This window comes from Pseudophryne corroboree, chromosome 4, assembly GCF_028390025.1.
Source record: "Pseudophryne corroboree isolate aPseCor3 chromosome 4, aPseCor3.hap2, whole genome shotgun sequence".
Classification (NCBI taxonomy): domain Eukaryota; kingdom Metazoa; phylum Chordata; class Amphibia; order Anura; family Myobatrachidae; genus Pseudophryne; species Pseudophryne corroboree.
Genome location: NC_086447.1, coordinates 616,103,004 through 616,125,546, shown reverse-complemented (window position 1 = coordinate 616,125,546; position 22,543 = coordinate 616,103,004). Strand labels below are relative to the sequence as shown.

The following is a 22,543-nucleotide window of genomic DNA, read 5'->3' as shown; positions in this document are numbered from 1 at the left end:
GAAATGCTGGTGGGAAGGCTCCCAGGCTCTCCCCTGCACTGCACTACTGAAACAGGGTTAAAACAGAGAGGGGGGGCACTGATTTGGCGATATGACTACATATATTAAAATGCTATAAGGGAAAAGCACTTATATAAAGGTTGTCCCTGTATAATTATAGCGTTTTTGGTGTGTGCTGGCAAACTCTCCCTCTGTCTCCCCAAAGGGCTAGTGGGTCCTGTCCTCTATCAGAGCATTCCCTGTGTGTGTGCTGTGTGTCGGTACGTGTGTGTCGACATGTATGAGGACGATGTTGGGAGGCGGAGCAAATTGCCTGTAATGGTGATGTCACTCTCTAGGGAGTCGACACCGGAATAGATGGCTTATTTAAGGAATTACGTGATAATGTCAACACGCTGCAAGTCGGTTGACGACATGAGACGGCCGGCAAACATATTAGTATCTGTCCAGGCGTCTAAAACACCGTCAGGGACGTTATAATGCCCATTTTACCTCAGTCGGTCGACACAGACACAGACACGGACACTGACTCCAGTGTCGACAGTGAAGAAACAAACGTATTTTCCTTTAGGGCCACACGTTACTTGTTAAGGGCAATGAAGGAGGTGTTACATATTTCTGATACTACAAGTACCACAAAAAAGGGTATTATGTGGGGTGTGGAAAAACTACCTATAGTTTTTCCTGAATCAGATAAATAAAATGAAGTGTGTGATGAGGCGCGGGGTTCCCCCGATAGAAAATTATTGGCGGTATACCCTTTCCCGCCAGAAGTTAGGGCGCGTTGGGAAACACCCCTTAGGGTGGATAAGGCGCTCACACGCTTATCAAAACAAGTGGCGGTACCGTCTCCAGATACGGCCGCCCTCAAGGAGCCAGCTGATAGGAGGCTGGAAAATATCCTAAAAAGTATATACACACATACTGGTGTTATACTGCGACCAGCGATCGCCTCAGCCTGGATGTGCAGCGCGGGGGTGGCTTGGTCGGATTCCCTGACTGAAAATATTGATACCCTTGACAGGGACAGTATTTTATTTACTATAGAGCATTTAAAGAATGCATTTCTATATATGTGAGATGCACAGAGGGATATTTGCACTCTGGCATCAAGAGTAAGTGCGATGTCCATATCTGCCAAAAGATGTTTATGGACACGACAGTGGTCAGGTGATGCAGATTCCAAACGGCACAAAGATGTATTGCCGTATAAAGGGGAGGAGTTATTTGGGGTCGGTCCATCGGACCTGGTGGCCACGGCAACTGCTGGGAAATCCACCGTTTTTACCCTAAGTCACATCTATGCAGAAAAAGACACCGTCTTTTCAGCCTCAGTCCTTTCGTCCCCATAAGCATATCTGCCCAGGGATAGAGGAAAGGGAAGAAGACTGCAGCAGGCAGCCCATTCCCAGGAACAGAAGCCTTCCACCGCTTCTGCCAAGTTCTCAGCATGACGCTGGAGCCGTACAGGACCCCTGGATCCTACAAGTAGTATCCCAGGGGTACAGATTGGAAAGTCGAGACGTTTCCCCTCGCAGGTTCCTGAAGTCTGCTTTACCAACGTCTCCCTCCGACAGGGAGCCAGTATTGGAAACAATTCACAAGCTGTATTCCCAGCAGGTGATAATCAAAGTACCCCTCCTACAACAAGGAAAGGGGTATTATTCCACACTATATTGTGGTACTGAAACCAGAAGGCTCGGTGAGACCTATTCTAAATCTGAAATATTTGAACACTTACAAAGGTTCAAATCAAGATGGAGTCACTCAGAGCAGTGATAGCGAACCAGGAAGAAGGGGACTATATGGTGTCCCGGGACATCAGGGATGCTTACCTCCATGTCCCAATTTGCCCTTCTCACCAAGGGTATCTCAGGTTCGTGGTACAGAACTGTCGCTATCAGTTTCAGACGCTGCCGTTTGGATTGTCCACGGCACTCCGGGTCTTTACCAAGGTAATGCCCGAAATGATGATTCTTCTTCGAAGAAAATGGACGACCTCCTGATAAGAGCAAGGTCCAGAGAACAGTTGGAGGTCGGAGTAGCACTATCTCAAGTAGTTCTACGACAGCACGGGTGGATTCTAAATATTCCAAAACCGCAGTTGTTCCGACGACACGTCTGCTGTTCCTAGGGATGATTCTGGACACAGTCCAGAAAAAGGTGTTTCTCCCGGAGGAGAAAGCCAGGGAGTTATCCGAGCTAGTCAGGAACCTCCTAAAACCAGGAAAAGTGTCAGTGCATCATTGCACAAGAGTCCTTGGAAAAATGGTGGCTTATTACGAAGCGATTTCATTCGGCAGATTCCACGCAAGAACTTTTCAGTGGGATCTGCTGGACAAATGGTCCGGATCGCATCTTCAGATGCATCAGCGGATAACCCTATCTCCAAGGACAAGGGTGTCTCTCCTGTGGTGGTTACAGAGTGCTCATCTTCTAGAGGGCCGCAGATTCGGCTTTCAGGATTGGATGCTGGTGACCACGGAGGCCAGCCTGAGAGGCTGGGGAGCAGTCACACAGGGAAAAAATTTCCAGGAAGTGTGATCAAGTCTGGAGACTTTTCTCCACATAAATATACTGGAGCTAAAGGCAATTTATAATGCTCTAAGCTTAGCAAGACCTCTGCTTCAAGGTCAGCCGGTATTGATCCAGTGGGACAACATCACGGCAGTCGCCCACGTAAACAGACAGGGCGGCACAAGAAGCAGGAGGGCAATGGCAAAAACTGCAAGGATTTTTCGCTGGGCGGAAAATCATGTGATAGCACTGTCAGCAGTGTTCATTCCGGGAGTGGACAACTGGGAAGCAGACTTCCTCAGCAGGCACGACCTCCACCCGGGAGAGTGGGGACTTCATCGGGAAGTTTTCCACATGATTGTGAACCGTTGGGAAAGACCAAAGGTGTACATGATGGCGTCCCGCCTGAACAAAAAAACTGGACAGGTATTGCGCCAGGTCAAGAGACTTTCAGGCAATAGCTGTGGACGTTCTGGTAACACCGTGGGCGTACCAGTCGGTGTATGTGTTTCCTCCTCTGCTTCTCATACCCAAGGTATTGAGAATTATAAGACGTAGAGGAGTAAGAACTATACTCGTGGCTCCGAATTGGCCAAGAAGGACTTGGTACCCGGAACTTCAAGAGATACTCACAGAGGACTCATGACCTCTGCCGCTAAGAAGGGACTTGCTTCAGCGCGTACCATGTCTGTTCCAAGACTTACCGCGGCTGCGTTTGACGGCATGGCGGTTGAACGCCGGATCCTAAGGGAAAAAGGCATTCCGGAAGAGGTCATTCCTACCCTGGTCAAAGCCAGGAAGGACGTGACCGCACAACATTATCACCACATGTGGCGAAAATATGTTGCGTGGTGTGAGGCCAGGAAGGCTCTACGAAGAAATTTCAACTCGGTCGATTCCTGCATTTCCTGCAAACAGGAGTGTCTATGGGCCTCAGATTGGGGTCCATTAAGGTTCAAATTTCGGCCCTGTCGATTTTCTTCCAGAAAGAATTGGCTTCAGTTCCTGAAGTCCAGAAGTTTGTCAAGGGAGTACTGCATATACAACCCCCTTTTGTGCCTCCAGTGGCACTGTGGGATCTCAACGTAGTGCTGGGATTCCTCAAATCACATTGGTTTAAACCGCTCAAATCTGTGGATTTGAAATATCTCACATGGAAAGTGACCATGATGTTGGCCCTGGCCTCGGCCAGGCGAGTGTCAGAATTGGCGGCTTTGTCTCACAAAAGCCCATATCTGATTGTCCATTCGGACAGGGCAGAGCTGCGGACTCGTCCCCAGTTTCTCCCTAAGGTGGTGTCAGCGTTTCACCTGAACCAGCTTATTGTGGTACCTGCGGCTACTAGGGACTTGGAGGACTCCAAGTTGCTAGATGTTGTCAGGGCCCTGAAAATATCGGTTTCCAGGACGGCTGGAGTCAGGAAAACTGACTTGCTGTTATCCTGTATGCACCCAACAAACTGGGTGCTCTTGCTTCTAAGCAGACGATTGCTAGTTGGATGTGTAGTACAATTCAGCTTGCACATTCTGTGGCAGGCCTGCCACAGCCAAAATATGTAAATGCCCATTCCACAAGGAAGGTGGGCTCATCCTGGGCGGCTGCCCGAGGGGTCTCGGCATTACAACTCTGCCGAGCAGCTACGTGGTCGGGGGGAGAACACGTTTGTAAAATTCTACAAATTTGATACCCTGGCTAAAGAGGACCTGGAGTTCTCTCATTCGGTGCTGCAGAGTGATCCGCACTCTCCCGCCCGTTTGGGAGCTTTGGTATAATCCCCATGGTCCTGACGGAGTCCCCAGCATCCACTAGGACGTTAGAGAAAATAAGATTTTACTTACCGATAAATCTATTTCTCGTAGTCCGTAGTGGATGCTGGGCGCCCATCCCAAGTGCGGATTGTCTGCAATACTTGTACATAGTTATTGGTACAAAAATCGGGTTATTATTGTTGTGAACCATCTTTTCAGAGGCTCCTCTGTTATCATGCTGTTAACTGGGTTCAGATCACAGGTTGTACAGTGTGATTGGTGTGGCTGGTATGAGTCTTACCCGGGATTCAAAATCCTTCCTTATTGTGTACGCTCGTCCGGGCACAGTATCCTAACTGAGGCTTGGAGGAGGGTCATAGGGGGAGGAGCCAGTGCACACCACCTGATCCTAAAGCTTTTACTTTTGTGCCCTGTCTCCTGCGGAGCCGCTATTCCCCATGGTCCTGACGGAGTCCCCAGCATCCACTACGGACTACGAGAAATAGATTTATCGGTAAGTAAAATCTTATTTTCTGCTGCGGGGTACACTGGGCTCCACAAGGATAGACATTGGGGTGTAGAGTAGGATCTTGATCCGAAGCACCAACAGGCTCAAAAGCTTTGACCTTCTTCACAAGATGCATAGTGCCGCCTCCTATATCACCCCGCCTCCGTGCACAGGAGCTCAGTTTTGTAGTTGGTGCTTGCAGTGCAAGCATGTAACAGGAAGAGCTGCTCACAGCAGCTCTAGAAAAAGCTTTTTCTGAGGAAAAAAGAAGACTACAAGGACTGCAGCAGAGGCACAGATTGTGTTTGATGTCAGTAGACATTACCTGCTGCAGCTCCATCTCTCCCCCAGCAACGCTGTACACTCCCGCGCCCTTGTTGCCGGGTACCTACAGCAGGAGGCTCCGGTTTTCTTCCAAGTCAGTCACACACAGCTGAGGCTCTCCAGGATCGCGTGGCCGCACTTCGGGAGGAGGTAAGTGGGTCCCGCTCGCGGGACCCGCACTTTATCGCGTTCTGGCGCGGCCGGTGGGAAGCGGGCCGCGCGCGCTGGTGGTGGACACTGTGGCAGTACAGGCGATCCCACTACATCACCAGGGCATGGGTGCAGGTCAGGTTTTCTCTCTAAGCCTTTTTACAAGTAGCCCGCAGTACCCGGTGGTTTTGCCAGCAGAGGGGATAAGGCTTAGACCTGGAGCCCCTCCCCGGCCCCAGGGCGCCATTTCCAGCAAATGTTCCCACCCTGGAGCTGCATATCTGTTTCTCCCTCACTCTCTGTCAGTGTTTGGGCGCCATTTTCCCAGCTACACTGTTCCTGGGACTGCTTGGGCAAATCCTCCCTCCTTTGTAAAGCCACCTGGTTGTCAGCGCTGTGACTTTACATGACACTTAAGTATTCTACATGTCAATTAGACAGTGTTAGTTAAGAAAGAGTGCAAGAAAGTACCCTGTGATATACATCCAGTTCTTACTGTGCAGTGTTATATCTATTGCATATAGAGCTATATATATATATATATATATATAAGCTGGTCCAGTGCAGTATTATTGTTGGTAATATTGTTGCATTGTATAACTGTGACTATATGTATGTGCATTAGCTTGCTGAGTGATTTCCATTGCGTGTCTCTCACTCACCTTGCTATCCCTATATTCTATAACCTGAGGGGGCTTGGTGCGTTAGGTTTTATAATAATATAGGATATTCACAAGATATACTCTAATACGTATTTTTCTCTATGATTTTAGTCACCATATCTCTCCTGTATCTCTGCTTGTGCTGACTACACTGCGCAGGGGTTTGGGCAAGAGGTATTGTGCTGCTGACAATTGTACTGTGTTACCTGATATTGCAAGTTATATTATGTCTGCTTCTGAAGGTAACGGTTCTGGGGCTGAACACACTGCCGGTGTTGCTGAAGCCACAGATCCCTATGAGGAGACTATAGCAGCTGCGGGCTCTGGTTCTGGGGGCTCCTTGCCCCCCCAGTGGGACTGTGGCAACGGGGGGCCATAATGACCCACCGTGGACTACTTTCTCCACGCTTCTAAATACGCTAGTTACTAAACTAACCCCCTATGGGACCTCCTATGCCAGTTCAGCCGTATGTGGTCCCCGCAGCTAACCCGCCGTGGGCGGATAACTTGTCTGCTCAATTGAAGAAGCTGAACCAGTCCTTGACTACTAAAAAGTCTGACCCTCACTCGCCTAAGACCAAGGGGTCCTCTAAGCGAGCTCTTACCTCCTCACAATCCACTGCTGTCACTGACACCTCGTCTGATGAAGATGGCTCTTACACTGACCCCACAGATTCTGACACAGATACTGCTGATGGGGAGGGTAGTTCACATGTGGATGTTCCTGATCTTTTGGAGGCTATTAAGTTGATTCTACAGATTACGGATGATCCCGAGCCATCCGTCCCTCCTAAGAAACCAGATAGGTTCAAGCGTCAGAAGGTGGTTAAACAAGTTTTACCTCACTCTGACCAACTAGCGGATATACGTCAGGAACCCTCGGGAAACCCGGGAAAGAAGTTTGTGCCTCAAAAGAAGATGCTGGCTCGCTATCCCCTCGCGCCAGAGCGGTCTAAAAATTGGGAAACGTCTCCTCCAGTAGACTCGCATGTGGCTAGGATGGTGGTTTCCTCAGCTCTACCTGTCAATACCGTCACGTCTCTAAAAGAGCCTACGATAAACGTGTGGAGGGTTGTCTGAAAGCGATTTACACCCTCACGGGTGCTGCACAAAGGCCCACTATTGCAGCAACATGGGCTGCAGAGGCTATTGAAGCATGGGCCCTAGAGTTGGAAACTGAAATCTCTTCTGACCATGCTAGACAATGCTTGTCATATATTAAAGAGGCGGCTTCTGATGCCGGTATTCTAGCAGCCAAGGCCTCTACTACATCAGTCCTGGCTCGCCAGATATTGTGGCTGAGATCCTGGTCTGTGGATCTGGACTCTAGAAAAACCCTGGAGGTACTCCCTTTCAAGGGACATATACTGTTTGGGGGAAGACTTAAATTAGATAGTGGCTGACTTGGCTACTGCCAAAACTGCCTGTCTGCCAAGTACCGCTCCTTCTGTGTCGAAGGATAAAGGTACTTCCTTTCGCCCCTTTCGTCCTTCAGGTAATGCAAAAGGTGAGGCGTACAACAAGCAGGCCCGCACTTCCAAACCTGGTGAGCCGAAGCCCAAAAGTGCCTGGGCTGCCCGTCTTCCAGCTTCCAAGACGGATAAGCCTGCCGCATGATGGGGCGGGCCTCCCCCTGGGGGATCCCAGGGTGGAGGGCCGGCTTCTAGGGTATACCCAGGAATGGTTGAAGATCACTTCAGATGCCTGGGTACGGGAAGTCGTCACTCGAGGTTACACCATTGCCTTAAAAAAACGTCCTCCTCATCGATTTTGCCAGACAGACGTCCCATTGGACCAGACAAAGGCAAACACTCTACATTCGGTGGTACAGACCCTTCTGGATACAGGAGTCGTAGTACAGGTGCCTCTTGCTCAGAGAGGCCGGGGGTACTATTCTCCGCTGTTTCTAGTCCCGAAACCGAATGGGTCCTCTCGGCCCATTCTCAATCTCAAGGCATTGAACAGGTTTGTGAAAGTTTCCAAGTTCCGTATGGAAACCCTTCGCCCTATAGTTCTGGCCTTGGAACCTGGGGATTATATGGTCTTCCTGGACATACAGGATGCTTACCTGCATATTCCTATAGCAGTGTCCCATCAGTAATAACCGAGATCTGCGATTGGCAACCTCCATTACCAGTTTCGGGCGTTACCTTTTGATTTAACTACGGCTCCGCGAGTCTTCACCAAAGTTATGGCGGTGATGACAGTGGTACTCCACCGTCAAGGGGTCAGGATACTGCCGTATCTGGACGACTTGTTGATCCTGGCAAATTCCCCAGAACTTCTCCTACGTCATCTGGATATGACTGTCCGGTTTCTACAAGCCCACGGGTGGCTCATCAACTGAAAGAAATCCTCCCTAGTCCCTGCTCAGAGCATGGTGCACCTGGGAGCGCTATTGGACACTCACAACCAGCGGTTGTTCTTGTCCCAGGAGAAAGTCCTGAAGCTTCAGGACAGGATTTGTTGCTTCCTTTCTCGTCCGCAAGTGTCGATACATTCGGCGATGCAGGTGCTGGGCCTCATGGTGTCAGCATTCGACATGGTGGAGTATGCTCAATTCCATTCTCGCCCTCTCCAGAGGCTGATTCTAGCCAAGTGGGTCGGCCTGCCTCACCGGATCAGGTCTCACATGATCTCATTGACTCCGGCGGTCCGTCTGTCGCTGCACCGGTGGCTCCAGGACCAACGATTGTGCAGGGGCCGTCCCTTCTGGATATCTGACTGGGTCCTGTTGACGACAGATGCCAGTCTAAGAGGTTGGGGCGCGGTGCTATAGCAACACTCCCTTCAGGGTCAGTGGACCAAGGAGGAATCTCTCCTCTCGATCAACATTCTGGAATTGCGGGCGGTCTTCAGTTCGTTGAACCTGGCCCAGCATGTAATTCAGAACCGTCCTGTTCAAGTACAGTCAGACAACGCCACCACAGTGGCTTACAGAAATCATCAAGGCGGCACTCGAAGCCGTTTGGCAATGAAGGAAGTCTCACGGATTCTGCAATGGGCGGAACGCCATCTACCGGCCATATCGGCAATATTCATTCTGGGAGTCCTGAATTGGGAAGCGGACTTTCTCAGCCATCAGGACGTACATGCCGGCGAGTGGGGCCTCCATCCAGAAGTGTTTCAACTCCTAGTGGAAAAGTGGGGCCTTCCAGACGTAGATCTGATAGCGTCTCGACACAATCACAAGGTTCCGGTCTTTGGAGCAAGGACAAGGGATCCTCAAGCAGCATTCGTGGATGCGCTGGCGGTGCCGTGGAGGTTTCGGCTGCCGTACGTGTTCCCTCCGGTGTCACTCCTGCCCAGGGTAATTCGGAAGTTCAAGCAAGAAAAAGTAATTCTGCTTCTCATAGCTCCAGCATGGCCCAGACGGCACTGGTTCTCAGACCTGCAGGGCCCATTGTCAGAGCGTTAATTCTACTTCCACAATGCCCAGACCTCCTCGTTCAGGGCCCCTGTGTCTACCAGGACCTAGCCCGGCTGTCTTTGACGGCGTGACTCTTGAAGCTTCCGTCTTGAGGGCTAAAGGGTTTTTCTGAGGTGGTCATTCAAACTATGTTGCGGGCCCGGAAATCGGCTTCTGCTCGGATATTCCATAGGGTCTGGCATTCTTACTTTCTTTGGTGCGCATCTAACAATTATGACGCTTCCAAGTTTAGTACAGCCAAGTTGTTGGCCTTTCTTCAGCAGGGTCTGGACTTAGGCCTGCGTCTGGCTTCCCTCAAGGTTCAAATATCTGCCTTGTCGGTGTGGTTTCAAAGAGAGATTGCGACCTTACCTGATGTGCATACCTTTACTCAGGGTGTGTTGCGTATCCAACCTCCCTATGTCCCGCCTGTGGCTCCTTGGGACTTGTCGGTGGTTTTGGAGGCGTACAAGAGTCCGTTTTAACCTCTTGGTTCAGCTGATCTTAAGTGGCTTTCCCTTAAGGTGGTGTTTCTGCTGGCTATTGCTTCAGCTCGTAGAGTGTCGGATTTGGGTGCCTTGTCTTGTAGTTCCCCATATCTGATATTTCACCGTGACCGGGCGGTTCTTAGGACTCGTCCCGGTTATTTTCCTAAGGTGGTTTTCTTCGTTCCACCTTAATCAGGAGATTGTGGTACCGGCCTTTGTCTCTCCTGATCTGTCTCCCAAAGAGCGGTCTTTGGATGTGGTATGGGTTCTCCGTATCTGTGTGAAGAGAACTGCTTCTGTTAGGAAATCTGATTCTCTCTTTATTCTGTTTGGGTTTCACGAACGGGGCTGGCCTGCTCACAAGCAGACTTTGGCCAAATGGATTAGAATGGTGATTGCACATGATTATGTGAGGGCTTGTCTGTCAGCTCCTGCTCACATTACGGCCCATTCTACTCGGCCTGTTGGACCTTCTTGGGCGGCCCGCCGTGGTGCCACCCTTGAACAATTGTGCATGGCGACTACGTGGTCCTCAGTGAACACGTTCATAAGGTTCTATGCCTTCGATACTGCCGCTTCCCAGGATGCTTCCTTTGGACGCCGGGTTCTTGTGCCCGCTTCAGTGCGTCCCCTCCCATAAGGAACTGCTTTAGGACATCCCCAATGTCTATCCTTGTGGAGCCCAGTGTACCCCGCAGCAGAAAACGAGTTTTATGGTAAGAACTTACCTTTGTTAAAACTCTTTCTGCGAGGTACACTGGGCTCCACAAGGCGCCCACCCTTACGCACTTAGCTTCTTTGGGTTGGTGTGGCTATAGCCGCTGACACTTTCTCCGGTCGGGAGAGTGTGGTGTTTGTGGCAACTTGCAGTTGTCGTCTCTTGTACTTGCTGCTGCATTGGGCTGGTTAACAAAACTGAGCTCCTGTGCACGGAGGCGGGGTGATATAGGAGGCGGCGCTATGCATCTTGGGAAGAAGGTCAAAGCTTTGAGCCTGTTGGTGCTTCGGATCAAGATCCTACTCTACACCCCAATGTCTACCCTTGTGGAGCCCAGTGTACCTCGCAGAAAGAGTTTTAACAAAGGTAAGTTCTTACCATAAAACTCGTTTTTATAAATACTACATTTTTATCATAGTAATTTTGAACACTAGGGAGGGTATCCACTTAGCCACAATAGTGCTGCAGCGTTTGTTTGTTTTTTTACACCTATCCCATTATTCTGCACGAACCCCCTCCCCCCCCCCCGTTTTTGTGAGAAAAGACATAGTTCTCGCAAAAAGCCGCGGACCTATGTATTTTCACAGCACTTATTGCGAAAACAATGGGCACTTACCATGGTTTTGGTTTTGCACGCCTGTGGCAATAGGATAGCCCCCGGTAAATCTGTTAGCCGCGGTAATTAACCCTATATAAAATGACTTATTTGATGTCAAATACATGGTTGTGATTATATTTATTGAGGTTATGTGTTGTATCAGATGCCACAAATTCATGGAATGAGCCTGTATAAAATGTAGAATTCACAATGAAACACTGATCAGCAAGTAAGAGTCAAAAGGTATTTTTTTTTTTTTCAATTAATTGACATAAAATATTAAAAATCATAATTATTTCTGATAAAATGTCTATGATTTTTTTTACCTTCCAGGCGAAAGTTTTGTATGAATTTGTCGCTGAACCTGGTAATAATGAGCTGACCGTGAAAGAAGGGGAAACTCTCACAATAACCAACAAGGTGAGGAAAAGAACACATTTTAATACCTTTACATGCATGTTACTATGCATATTAAACTGTAAGCTATAAGACAAATAGGGGGGGATTCAGTTGTTATCACGGCCGGATCTACTGTCTAAAGTGAGTGGGGATTGCAGGGGCGATATTTAATTGATGTTAGTGATCGTGCCCATTAGTGTTGAGTTTAGACACGTAAAGCAGCTAAACCCAACTAAATTGGTGCAGTCGCAAAAAGTGGCTTTTAGGGGCCCAAGCAAGTTGCTTTTCACACATTTCAGCTCGCCACCCCCAGGGCGGGTGCGAGCTAAAATCCTGGCGCCAGCAGCTCTTTGCGCTTGATAGGAGTAACAATTGAATAACGTTGTTGGGCACGCAGGAGTGACAGCTGCCGGGTCTAACAATTGAATCTCCCCTCCCCATAGTTCTTTATCTTTGCCTTGTTCCATATAGATATACAGATGGAGCTGCGCTCATCTGAGGCGGCTCCATCGCAAACGAGCTCTCCTGGCGTGACTAGGCGATCCGTCCGCCTAGTCATGCCGGGAGAGCAGAGAGACGCCCCAATTCAGAGCATCTCTGTCTGAGTGCGCGGATGGTGACACTCTCCATTCAAGTGAATGGGATGCGTCTCCGCCGCGAGAGCATGCGCCCAGGCGGATGGGGGCGCTCTCGTCGCTAGGTGCCAGACGCAAGTTGCCCAAAGCAATTAGTCACTTTCTAACTGTCATTTCATGGACTAGATAAATGACAGAAGCTGATTGTTTTTGGGCAAATTCTCCATTTTCTCTCTCTTTTAGATTGAGCCTGCATGCAGGCTAAATCTAGCAGGTTGCTCACTTCAGCGCTGTGTGAAGTGAGCGGCCCCCCGTTGTCGTCCCCCCTCGCTCAGCACATCGCGCTGTGCTGAGCGGGGGAAGAGATGTGTGCTGAGCGGTCTGTGTTAAGATCACTCAGCACACATCTCTCCCGTCAGTACTGGCCTTTAAGGGCCCCATACACAATGATCTCATGTCGGAGGTGATCACCCCGGCAGGCTCCCGGGGGGCAGGATCGGCCAAGATACAGCGTATGCTGCCAATTACATACGATATATCTTGTCGATCCCAAGCCATGCCCCCAGGTCAGACCAGAATGAATGTGCAGCACATTCAATCTGGAAGATCCGATGCTCACAGGAACGCGCATCGGAGCGGTTCGGGAACATCTCTAAAATGCCCGATTTCAGTCGATATATCGGGCTGAATGCCTGAATTGGGCTTAAATCGAGCAATATCGCTCTAGTGCAGAGGTTCTCAAACTCGGTCCTCAGGACCCCACACAGTGCATGTTTTGCAGGTAACCCAGTAGGTGCACAGGTGTATTAATTACTCACTGACACATTTTTAAAGTTCCACATGTGGAGCTCATTATTTCAATTGTGATTCTGTGAGGAGACCTGCAAAACATGAACTGTGTGGGGTCCTGAGGACCAAGTTTGAGAACCTGTGCTCTAGTGTATGGGGCCCTTAAGAGTGCTATTTGGACACAATTCTGAGGTGGGAGTAAGTAACTGTGCACCTGGACAAACCATGATATACCCAAATCAACAAGAAAAGCTGGATGAGGTTCCCATAGACATTTAACCTTATATGGGACTGACTAGGAAGCATTTCCAAATCAAAGGAGATTTCCAAATCAAATTCTAGGACCCCAAATTAGTAAGGGATGAGAGTGTGTGTACCTACAAGATCACCCTCTATGTGATTAAGGGCTTGTTTGAGGTAATATGGAGTATATAGTTTGTAAAACTGATGAGCTTTTCTGCAATATGGGGCTCAGTACGTGTACATGTTTGAGGATCAGAGAAAATCACTGTGTATGTGTTGGTAGACAAATCCCACCTATTTGTGAGGTCCCACCTCACACTGTAAAATTGTACCAGTTTAATATTAAAGCATCTTCCCAAGTCATGCTGTATTATCCATGCTTGAAATCAATCTCATTAATGTCATATTTATACAACATGTAGACAAATACAGGGTCATTATGTGACCAGTCTTGCACATGTGACAGGGTGAGAGATCTACATCCAAAGCCTTACAAATGCCATTCACTGACAGAGCAAAATAGAGGTGTCAATGACAGTACATGTATAATGTAGAGGCAAGCTGTTTGTATGCACATCGCATTACACAGGTGTGTATTATACATCACGATATTTGTCTCACCTCCAATCCGTTCCTCGCATCAGACCCTCATTACATACAACCCTCCACTGTCACCAGCTTTAGCACCAACTGGGTCCATTGGCACAGTAACTGGAGGATGGTTTATGTATGCTACACACACCCTCACTGTGACCTCGCATACAGAGCAGTCATGTGACGGATAACTACAGTACACAATTGTAGCACGTGCACAGTTAACACATTTCTCTAAATATCAAGGTGCTCTAGAACCCTAAGCAGCAGCCAGTGAGAGGCGGTGATAGCGTGGGTAGTGGAGCAGGAGGTGGTCTACCTGTTACCTTTCCTGATTTGCCTCGATCTCAGGAAGGCTCTAGTAGGGTCCGGGGCTGCAACGGCCACCATCAAAGAAGCCGGGCTCAGCAGCAACAGATTGTTGTCAGGTCTGCGGGGTGGTGCTTGCAGCCCTCAAGCCAATGGGGTGGTCTGTATGCAGCAGACGCTCAGTGCACAAATAAATTCACTGAATGCAGCTGCGAATAGTCTGCACAGATGTGAGGTCAGATTCACAGCTGTGCGGGAAAAGCGCTATGCCCAGTGCCCGAAGTGGTGGTATGCCAAACCGCCCCACTTCAAGCACTGGATATTTATAAATATATATTTATTGCATTGTCACTGTTTGGTTAGTTAAGAAGTGTCATTATCTCAGATAAGAAGGTTTGTGGTAGACTGTAGTCCACAAAGAACCTTAGACACTTTTTTTTTAATGTGTCTACTTGCACTTTAAATTTCAATATGCCATTCAATTTATAGGTCCAATCAGTTGGCCACAAGGCTCCATAGTATCACTGTGCTCTATGGTTTCATTGTGCTCTATGGGTTTGTGAAAATATGATTTTGGTATTGTTCTCACTCCTATAAGGCTAGAGGTTATGAGCAAAAATGAGCTAGGATCATTACCTCAACATCATGGGGAATCAACGCTTGGTGGGTCGCTTTTTGATCAGAATTTTATTTTTATTTTTTGATTTTGTGTTTTAGGATCTAAATCACACATTTACTAATAGATGATTTTTGACATTGTTTAAAAAATGTCAAAAATCATGTTTTCATATTTTTTTGAAAAGAATGCCAAAAATCATCTGTTAGTAAATGTGTGATTTAGACCCTGAAACACAAAATCATTAGAAAAACGATTAACATCGACCCAAATCAACTTTTAGCAAATATACCCCTTGATGCTGCTACAGTACAGTATGTGGACATTGTAGCTAATTGAATTGGCCTCCTTGTGTTTGTTCTCCTAGGTGCCTACAATCGGGTGTGTATCGTCAGCATTCTGACGCCCAGATCCCGGACCCAGAATGCCGGCGGGGGCGAGTGCAAGATGCCCCTTGCGGACTCGCTGCGCTCACCGCGCAGTTCTATTCCCACACTGAGGGTGTCGTGGACACCCACGAGTGGGAATAGTCCCTGTTGGTCGGCATGCCGACTGTCAGGATTATGAAGGGGCAGGATGTAGGGGGAGGTAATGTGAGCGGCGTTCTCCTGACCGCCGGTCACATAACTTCATCCCCTACAATCATTGTATAAGATTCTACCAAAAAAGTGATGTCTTTGGAGTTGACATTATTCACCAGCAATGTGTAATGTCATAAAGTGAAGGTGCTTCGTTTATAATTTCATGTTTCATTCACATGAAAATGAGAGGAGACATCACTAAAGCACAACATCTCAGTTGACAATTAAATGATTTGCAGATTATTGCTCCTGAACTTTTTTACCTTATGTTTGGACACATAGAAACTTTTCAGTAACACTAAACTTAGTTATTTTTCTTCAATGCTGTTTAAACAGCGTAAAACCTAGTTTTAAAAACATTTATTAACAGCGGATTGCAGTACAAATGTTAATGATAATTTGGAAATCATCTTATTATAGGTTGGGAGTGTAAACGAAAATTACATTACATTGCATTTGTTCCTTTATTTTAGTGTCTTTGGTAATAAATACTTGGATCTGTCACACAAAAACCCAAATATTGTATATGTTTATGTATTTTATAAATCTGTCTAGTTTCTTCGTTAGGCATCTCTTTACCAGACAGACAGACAGATCAGATAGAACAGATGCAGTAGTGCCATACTAGGGCACTGCCTTTTCTTTTGGGTTTAGAAATACTTAATTATAACCTACATTTTAAAATGTTTTTAATTGCTGTGTTCAAAATGAAATCCCTCTTTAGAATACTTCCTCTACCAATACAATATGTTGAAATATGTTCACTTTGAACTTTTACTAATTTCCATTACGTTTTATGCTTCCTCTGATTCATAGTATGACACCTAAATTATATAAAACCTGATAAAAATAGCACATGACAGAAAAGCTGTCACATGTAACATGACATCATTTCTCAACAAGATAAGTTATGTAATTTTCACATTGCATGGCCGGAAGTGTTCATAAAGTTAGTTTATTACTATTATCTCAGCGTTTTATTACTGAGTGATAAGAAATCCGTGACCAGTCACAGCTTTCCCTACTGCTTTACCTGGGTGAATCCCGTGATGACTTACTATTATTTGGCGTGTTAAAAATAGGATGATTTCTACAGTACAGTATATGGGCAATTCTTGGTAAGAGACCTACAATAAGTGTCTGTAGAAAAACAAGCTACTCAAACTGTTTTCCAAACATAGGGCTTTAAAGAAGGCCTACTTACATGTTTATTGAGTTTAGTACAGGCACTTAAAACTTATTTTAAATGTTAAATTACAAATGTTGTTGATTGAACCCTCTTAAATGTCCTTATGTACAGGATTGTGTAAACCTTTTTCAGTCCAGTTTCCCCTCCCTCCTCCTTGTTAACTTCGGCATACAGCTGTGCTAAATGTTGAATGCAAGTACCTGTGATCTTTTGCAGGATGTTGGCGGGGGATGGATAGAAGCAAAGAACAGTCAAGGTCAAAGAGGCCTTGTTCCTACAGATTATGTTGAGGTGAGGCACTAGAACATCTTACTACCTTATGTTTTCCCCAGAGCATGGTAAAATAATCCCTCCTAACCGTGCAGCAGTTGTTAAGTCTTCCTACAGATGTAGCCACGCTCATTTCACCTGCGGCACAAGCACACGTCCTGCACCAAGCTGTAGATGTGCCTTAGAACACTGAGCTGTGACTAGGGCCTATTCCTATTGCCGTGAGTGTGCATATGCATGTGTGAGTGATAGTCGCGGGCACAATAGTCATGACTGCATTTCCGCGGATAAGACACTCGGCAGCAAATATGAGCGTGGTTACATCTGTACCTTTATTCAGAACCTTGCACTGTGATATATGAATGAGTATTCTGTTTGTGGTTGTTTACATATATACTGTATGTGTCCTTGTAGACCTAGGGATATATTTTCTAAAGTATGGGTTTATAGAAGTGGAGATGTTGCCCATAACAACCAATCAGATTCTACTTAGCAGTTATGTAGCACCTTTTAGAAGATAATAGCTAAAATCTGGTTTCTGTGGGTTACATCTCTACTTCTATAAAAACCCCACTTTAGTAAATATACTTCCTAGTGTCTATAGGCCATACTGTGTGAGACAAATTAAAGGAATAAACCCGGACGCAAAGGGAAAGTCAGCCCAATCCTGACCACTAAATATCTGCCCAATCAGATACAAAGATAGAAATAGAATGAAAAAAAGGTGGAGAATCAAAGGCGCCAAATGAAAGTTATACAATAAGGAAAAATAATCAAACCATTGTAATCCCTTGTATCTGCTGTTAGGCCAGTCTTCTTTGTTTAACAACATCTCACAGGAACACAATATTCCAAAAGAATCGTGAAACAAGAAGAAACAAAAAACAACAATGTGTAGTACTGTTTAAAATATAAGTCTCATGATAGAATGCCCCTGTGTTCGGAAGTAGAAAGGTGAATCTGTAATTGTTTGTAAAATGAGATACGTACAGGATCTGGCCACCACTGCAAATGTGTCTAAGACTTACCAAAACTCAATTAAAGTGTGCGTTGGAGAAACATATAAAGATTTCTTTTAATACCCAAGAAATGACAGCAAATAAGGATAATAAAGGTGCGTACCCAACTCACTTTTATTGGAGATGAGTTCCACATATCTAGGTTTCATTGTAAATAAATTCCACACCGAGGAACATATATGTTGCCAAGATATTATTCAAAATATTAGAATTCCATAAAAATGATAAGACCGGTAAAATCCTATGGTTGTCCATACACAGAGATAAGCATCCCGATCCGATGGTAAATAATGGCAAAAATACAAGAGAAGTCCAAAAATACAGGTAAGTAGGTCCGGACTCAAACCTGCAAGCGAACTTCCATTTATATGCCTTGGAGGATGGAGCAAAGTCTCTGGGATAGTCCTGAATTAGCCCCCTAGTCTCAGCACCAACGCCGTTTCGATCCACAAGGATCTTTTTCAAGGTGTACCAGTGGGTGTGGTCAAAAGCTGTATTTATAGTATACCACATGTCCAGGAAATAAGGCAATGCTTTGGGATTTCTGCATGCATTATGGGTAGAAAGACAATCATTCATAAAAAAACATATAAAACATGTACAAAAGGGTTTCATACACCAACATTACATCTATTAATAGTAGCAACATTCCTAATTTACATAGGATGAATAGAAGCGGTACTGTTGCACCCAGGAATTGGAATCTATAACCAGATCGCGGACTGGAAGTAGTGTGTTTTACTATGTGTTCTAAGACCTCCGGAAGTGTGTGGGACAATAAAACACGCCCGTGGCCATGGGACTTATTATGATTAATAAAAGCTGGACTAAACAAGGGGTGAGACATATGAACCAATGCGCACGGCCCTGCCACGGCTCGTAAGTTATGTCAGTACAGCAGCAGAATTCAGGACTATCCCAGAGACTTTGCTCCACCCTCCAAGGCATATATGTGGAAGTTCGCTTGCAGGTTTGAGTGTGGTCTTACATACCTTTTGGACTTCTCTTGTATTTTTTCCATTGTTTACCATCAGATCAGTATGCTTATCTCTGTGTGTGGACAACCATAGGATTTTACCTGTCTTATTATTTTTATGGAATTCTAATATTTTAAATGAAATTTTGGCTACCTATATGTTCCTCGGTGTGGAATTCATTTACAAAGAAACCTAGATATGTGGAACCCATCTCCAATAAAAGTGAGTTGGGTACGCACCTTTATTATCCTTATTTGCTGTCATTTCTTGGGTATTAAAAAAAACCTTTATATGTTTCCCCAACACACACTTTAATTGAGTTTTGGTAAGTCTTAGACACATTTGCAGTGGTGGCCAGATCCTGTACGTATCTCATTTACGAACAATTACAGACTCCCCTTTCTACTTCCGAACACAGGGGCATTCTATCATGAGACTAATATTTTAAACAGTTCTACACATTGTTGTTTTTTGTTTCTTCTTCTTTCATAATTCTGTTGGAATATTGTGTTCCTGTGAGATGTTGTTAAACAAAGAAGATTGGCCTAATCACAGATACAAGGGATTACATTGGTTTGATTATATGTCCTTATTGTATAACTTTTTATTTTGTCGCGTTTGATCCTCTACCTTGTTTTCATACAGTGTGAGACGTCCAGAGTGACTGAACTGACCCGAGAGATGTGGCATACTATCTTTTTTTTTTTTATTTTTTTTTTTAACTTTTGCATCTTATTCACTCACCATTGTTAAGTCACCCAGGATCTGGCACGCTGAGAGGGCTGTTTGGTGCTCTACAATGTAGAGGACACATCTGTATATGGAGCTAATTCAAACGTGATCGTAGCCGTGCAAAATACGATCAGCCACCCTGACATGTGGGGGGACGCCCAGCACAGGGCTAGTCCGCCCGCATGTCTGGCCCTCCCCCTGCCGCACAGGTACAAAAGCATTGCACGGCGGCGATGCTTTTGTAGCTGAAGAGCTACCCGTCGGTCTCCGGATCACAGCGCAGCTCCTGCACTCTGGCAGGGAGCTACCCATCGCTCTCCAGGTCGCATGCGCAGTTCAGACCTGATCGCCGCTGTGCAAAAGCACACAGCAGCGATCAGGTCTGAATTAGGCCCTATGTGCGCAGGCGAAATGAGTAACATGCACTTTAGACTTCTCCTAATCATGATTTTATTGTGTTTTCTGCCTGCTAACATACAGATGTGTCCTCATACGTCCAGCCTCAATACTCCACTCAGTAGGAGATGCCTGGCGTGAGTGAGCGGACAGGTCCCATGCAACTCTGCTTGTGACCGAGTCTGTAATTGGAGCATAATGGAACTTGTTGTGGAAAAAAATCAATGGCCGCTGTATCCTAGACCTTCGTATGCAGATTCCGAGACAAAGTCAGACACAGATATACAGTAGTAGTCTCCTGTATCAAATTAATCAGTACAGTCTCCTGGTTGTATTGTGTTGCGACTATTTCAGCAAAAACAGACACCCAACGCTAGCAGAGTCATGAGGGGTTGTTTGGCGCAACTTCAGCAAAAACGTATGAGGACATATCTGTACATTGCACCTTTACAAATTTCCTGTTATACTGGTATCGCTTATTAAAGCATAAGAAGCGCGTCCTACCAGATTTATAACCAGCGTTGGCTACTACCTGACTGTGGTAGGGGAGATGCAGCTACTTGTGCCTGCCCGTAGAGGAGAGAGGAGACAGTCAGCCCGTCAGCTGGGTCCCAGCACTTGGGCAATGGCTTTGCCAGGACCGGCGCATGCTCACCAATGGCGGCCAGTCTGCAGATGCGTAAACTCCCGGCTTCTATGAACTGCATCAGTTGTAGCCCATAGAAACCAGCTAGGGCTGATGATCAGACAGGGAGTGGCTTCTCTAGGAAGCCAGCTCTCTGCTAATTACAGTCAAGTCTGGCAGTCCCGGGGGGAGAAAACACAACCCAATGGGACTGCCTGTAGTGTTTGTGACTGACATGTAGGACTTCCAATAGGAAGTCACAGTGAAGTCAGTGCAGTCATGGACTGCATCTCTGGCTTCACTGACACTGAGCTGGGTGGTGGATTTTCCTGGGGTGGCTGAAGTCCATAGTCCTGTTTATTAACAGTGGTATAAACAAGTTAATAAAACAGGTTCCCTACTATAATCATCAAGGCACACTAAAAGTCCAGGTTTTATGGTTAGCCATACTTGAACACTGGTGACTTAGGGCCTGGTCCAGAGATGGATACTTTTGCACAGCAGCTGTGTCTTTGGACACGATTGCTATGCAAAATTTGCTTATGCCTGCCAGCATCTTGGATCCGATGCCTATGTCAGAGACGTGTGATCGGATCAACATCGTGACCATAGGAAGATGCAGACACTGGCCTCACCACTCATAGAAAACGGGGCCGATGTGCTCCCGTTTTTTGGAAACGCAGGCAGCACTGCCCTGTCCCAAAACCACCACATCATTTCAATCAATAATAATGTTTTTGGATATTTTACCATGCAATAAATTGCACATTTATAGAGATATTAACATCGGTTTCACATTTTCACACAAGTTCCTTATTTTGTTGTCTGTCAGTTTGGTGAATCCAAACATTAACTGTTGTTTTTTTTTTTTTTTTTACTGAACCTTGTATTGCATTTTTCTGTTAGTTGATGTCCGATGGTGCTGCTGGTAGCAATGCGTCTGCGGATTTGGCATTTTTGGATTCCCTCTCTGCAATCACTGCTCAGAATGCGACAGCTAACAATGGTGAACAGGTATGTGCACTGGGTAATACCATTCTAAACAACTTATACGGAAGTGGGCATTTATAGGTTGTACACAGCTACTGATTTTCTGAGAAGGGATGTCACGGTTAGGCTTGGGCCACAAATTGCTCTTCAGTGGGTCCCATTCAATGGCTTGGCAGGAAGGAGCCTTCTTCAATTCACGTATAGCATTTTCGCCGGATGCCACAGAACGGCATCCGGCCAGTGCCACTACTGGATTTCAACGGCCGCACTGTGTGAACACATACATTCAAATGTATGTGTTCAACTTGAAATCCGGTCATCGTCACCGCCGTATATGTGTAGACTGCCAGATAGAAAAACCATGTGCAGGCTCCTTGCTAAAACACAATGTGTGGCCCAAGCCTTTTGCTTTATGTGCAGCTGTTGCTCTATAGTTCATAGATGAATAAAAATATGCCACTTCCTACTTTACTTGTACATCTCATCTTGCTATGTTTAGTGAAAATAAGCTACTTAATTATTCAAAAAGTACAGGAGAATTTTGAGGATGCAAATGAGCCTTCTATATATTGTTTGATTAATAATTGTATCAGATTGTTGGCATAAATCAGTCAATTCTAAAAATAAATGGCACTGTTATGTTTAGTGTACTTTCTGAACACAAAACGTCTTGTGATGTTTTAGTGAATAATACATGTTTGTTCACTGTAAAAAGTTTCCAAAAAACCCTCTAAAATACTTTCTTTTTTTTTTTGTTTCATTGCGCAGTCAGCAGGTGCTATTTCCATTGCTTCAGCTGTAACAATCTAAAAAAGGTACTGCAATCCATTTAAAAAAAACATTCTGAAAAAGAGCATGAAATAGTACAAAATGGACTTCCTCTTTCTGCAGCGCCCCCCTGGGCAGTACGCACCATTCTCTGACTGCTGACATCACCCCTGAAATCGCACCCCATAATGCCTTGCAAGTGACACTCTGGGGGGCATGCACCGGAACTAAACGTGCGAGGAGAGAAACATTGTTCCCCACCCAGCACAAATATGCTGATCTCTCTCTGTGCAGAGATCAGCTGCAGCAGAGGGGCTGATAATTCCTCCTGTGAGCCACTCTTCACTGC

The 22,543-nt window shown here is 46.1% G+C and overlaps 1 protein-coding gene across 3 annotated transcripts in view; it reads left to right on the top strand.

Moving 5' to 3' along the window:
• The window catches only part of SNX9 (sorting nexin 9), a 453,672-nt gene that overhangs the window by 185,061 nt on the left and 246,068 nt on the right, over positions 1-22,543 (top strand). For all 3 annotated transcript variants that reach the window (XM_063917657.1, XM_063917656.1, XM_063917658.1), the window contains exons 2-4: positions 11,456-11,542; positions 16,634-16,708; positions 21,343-21,450. In XM_063917657.1, coding sequence (XP_063773727.1) covers positions 11,456-11,542; positions 16,634-16,708; positions 21,343-21,450 — 270 coding nt within the window. The remainder of the gene's footprint in view (positions 1-11,455; positions 11,543-16,633; positions 16,709-21,342; positions 21,451-22,543) is intronic.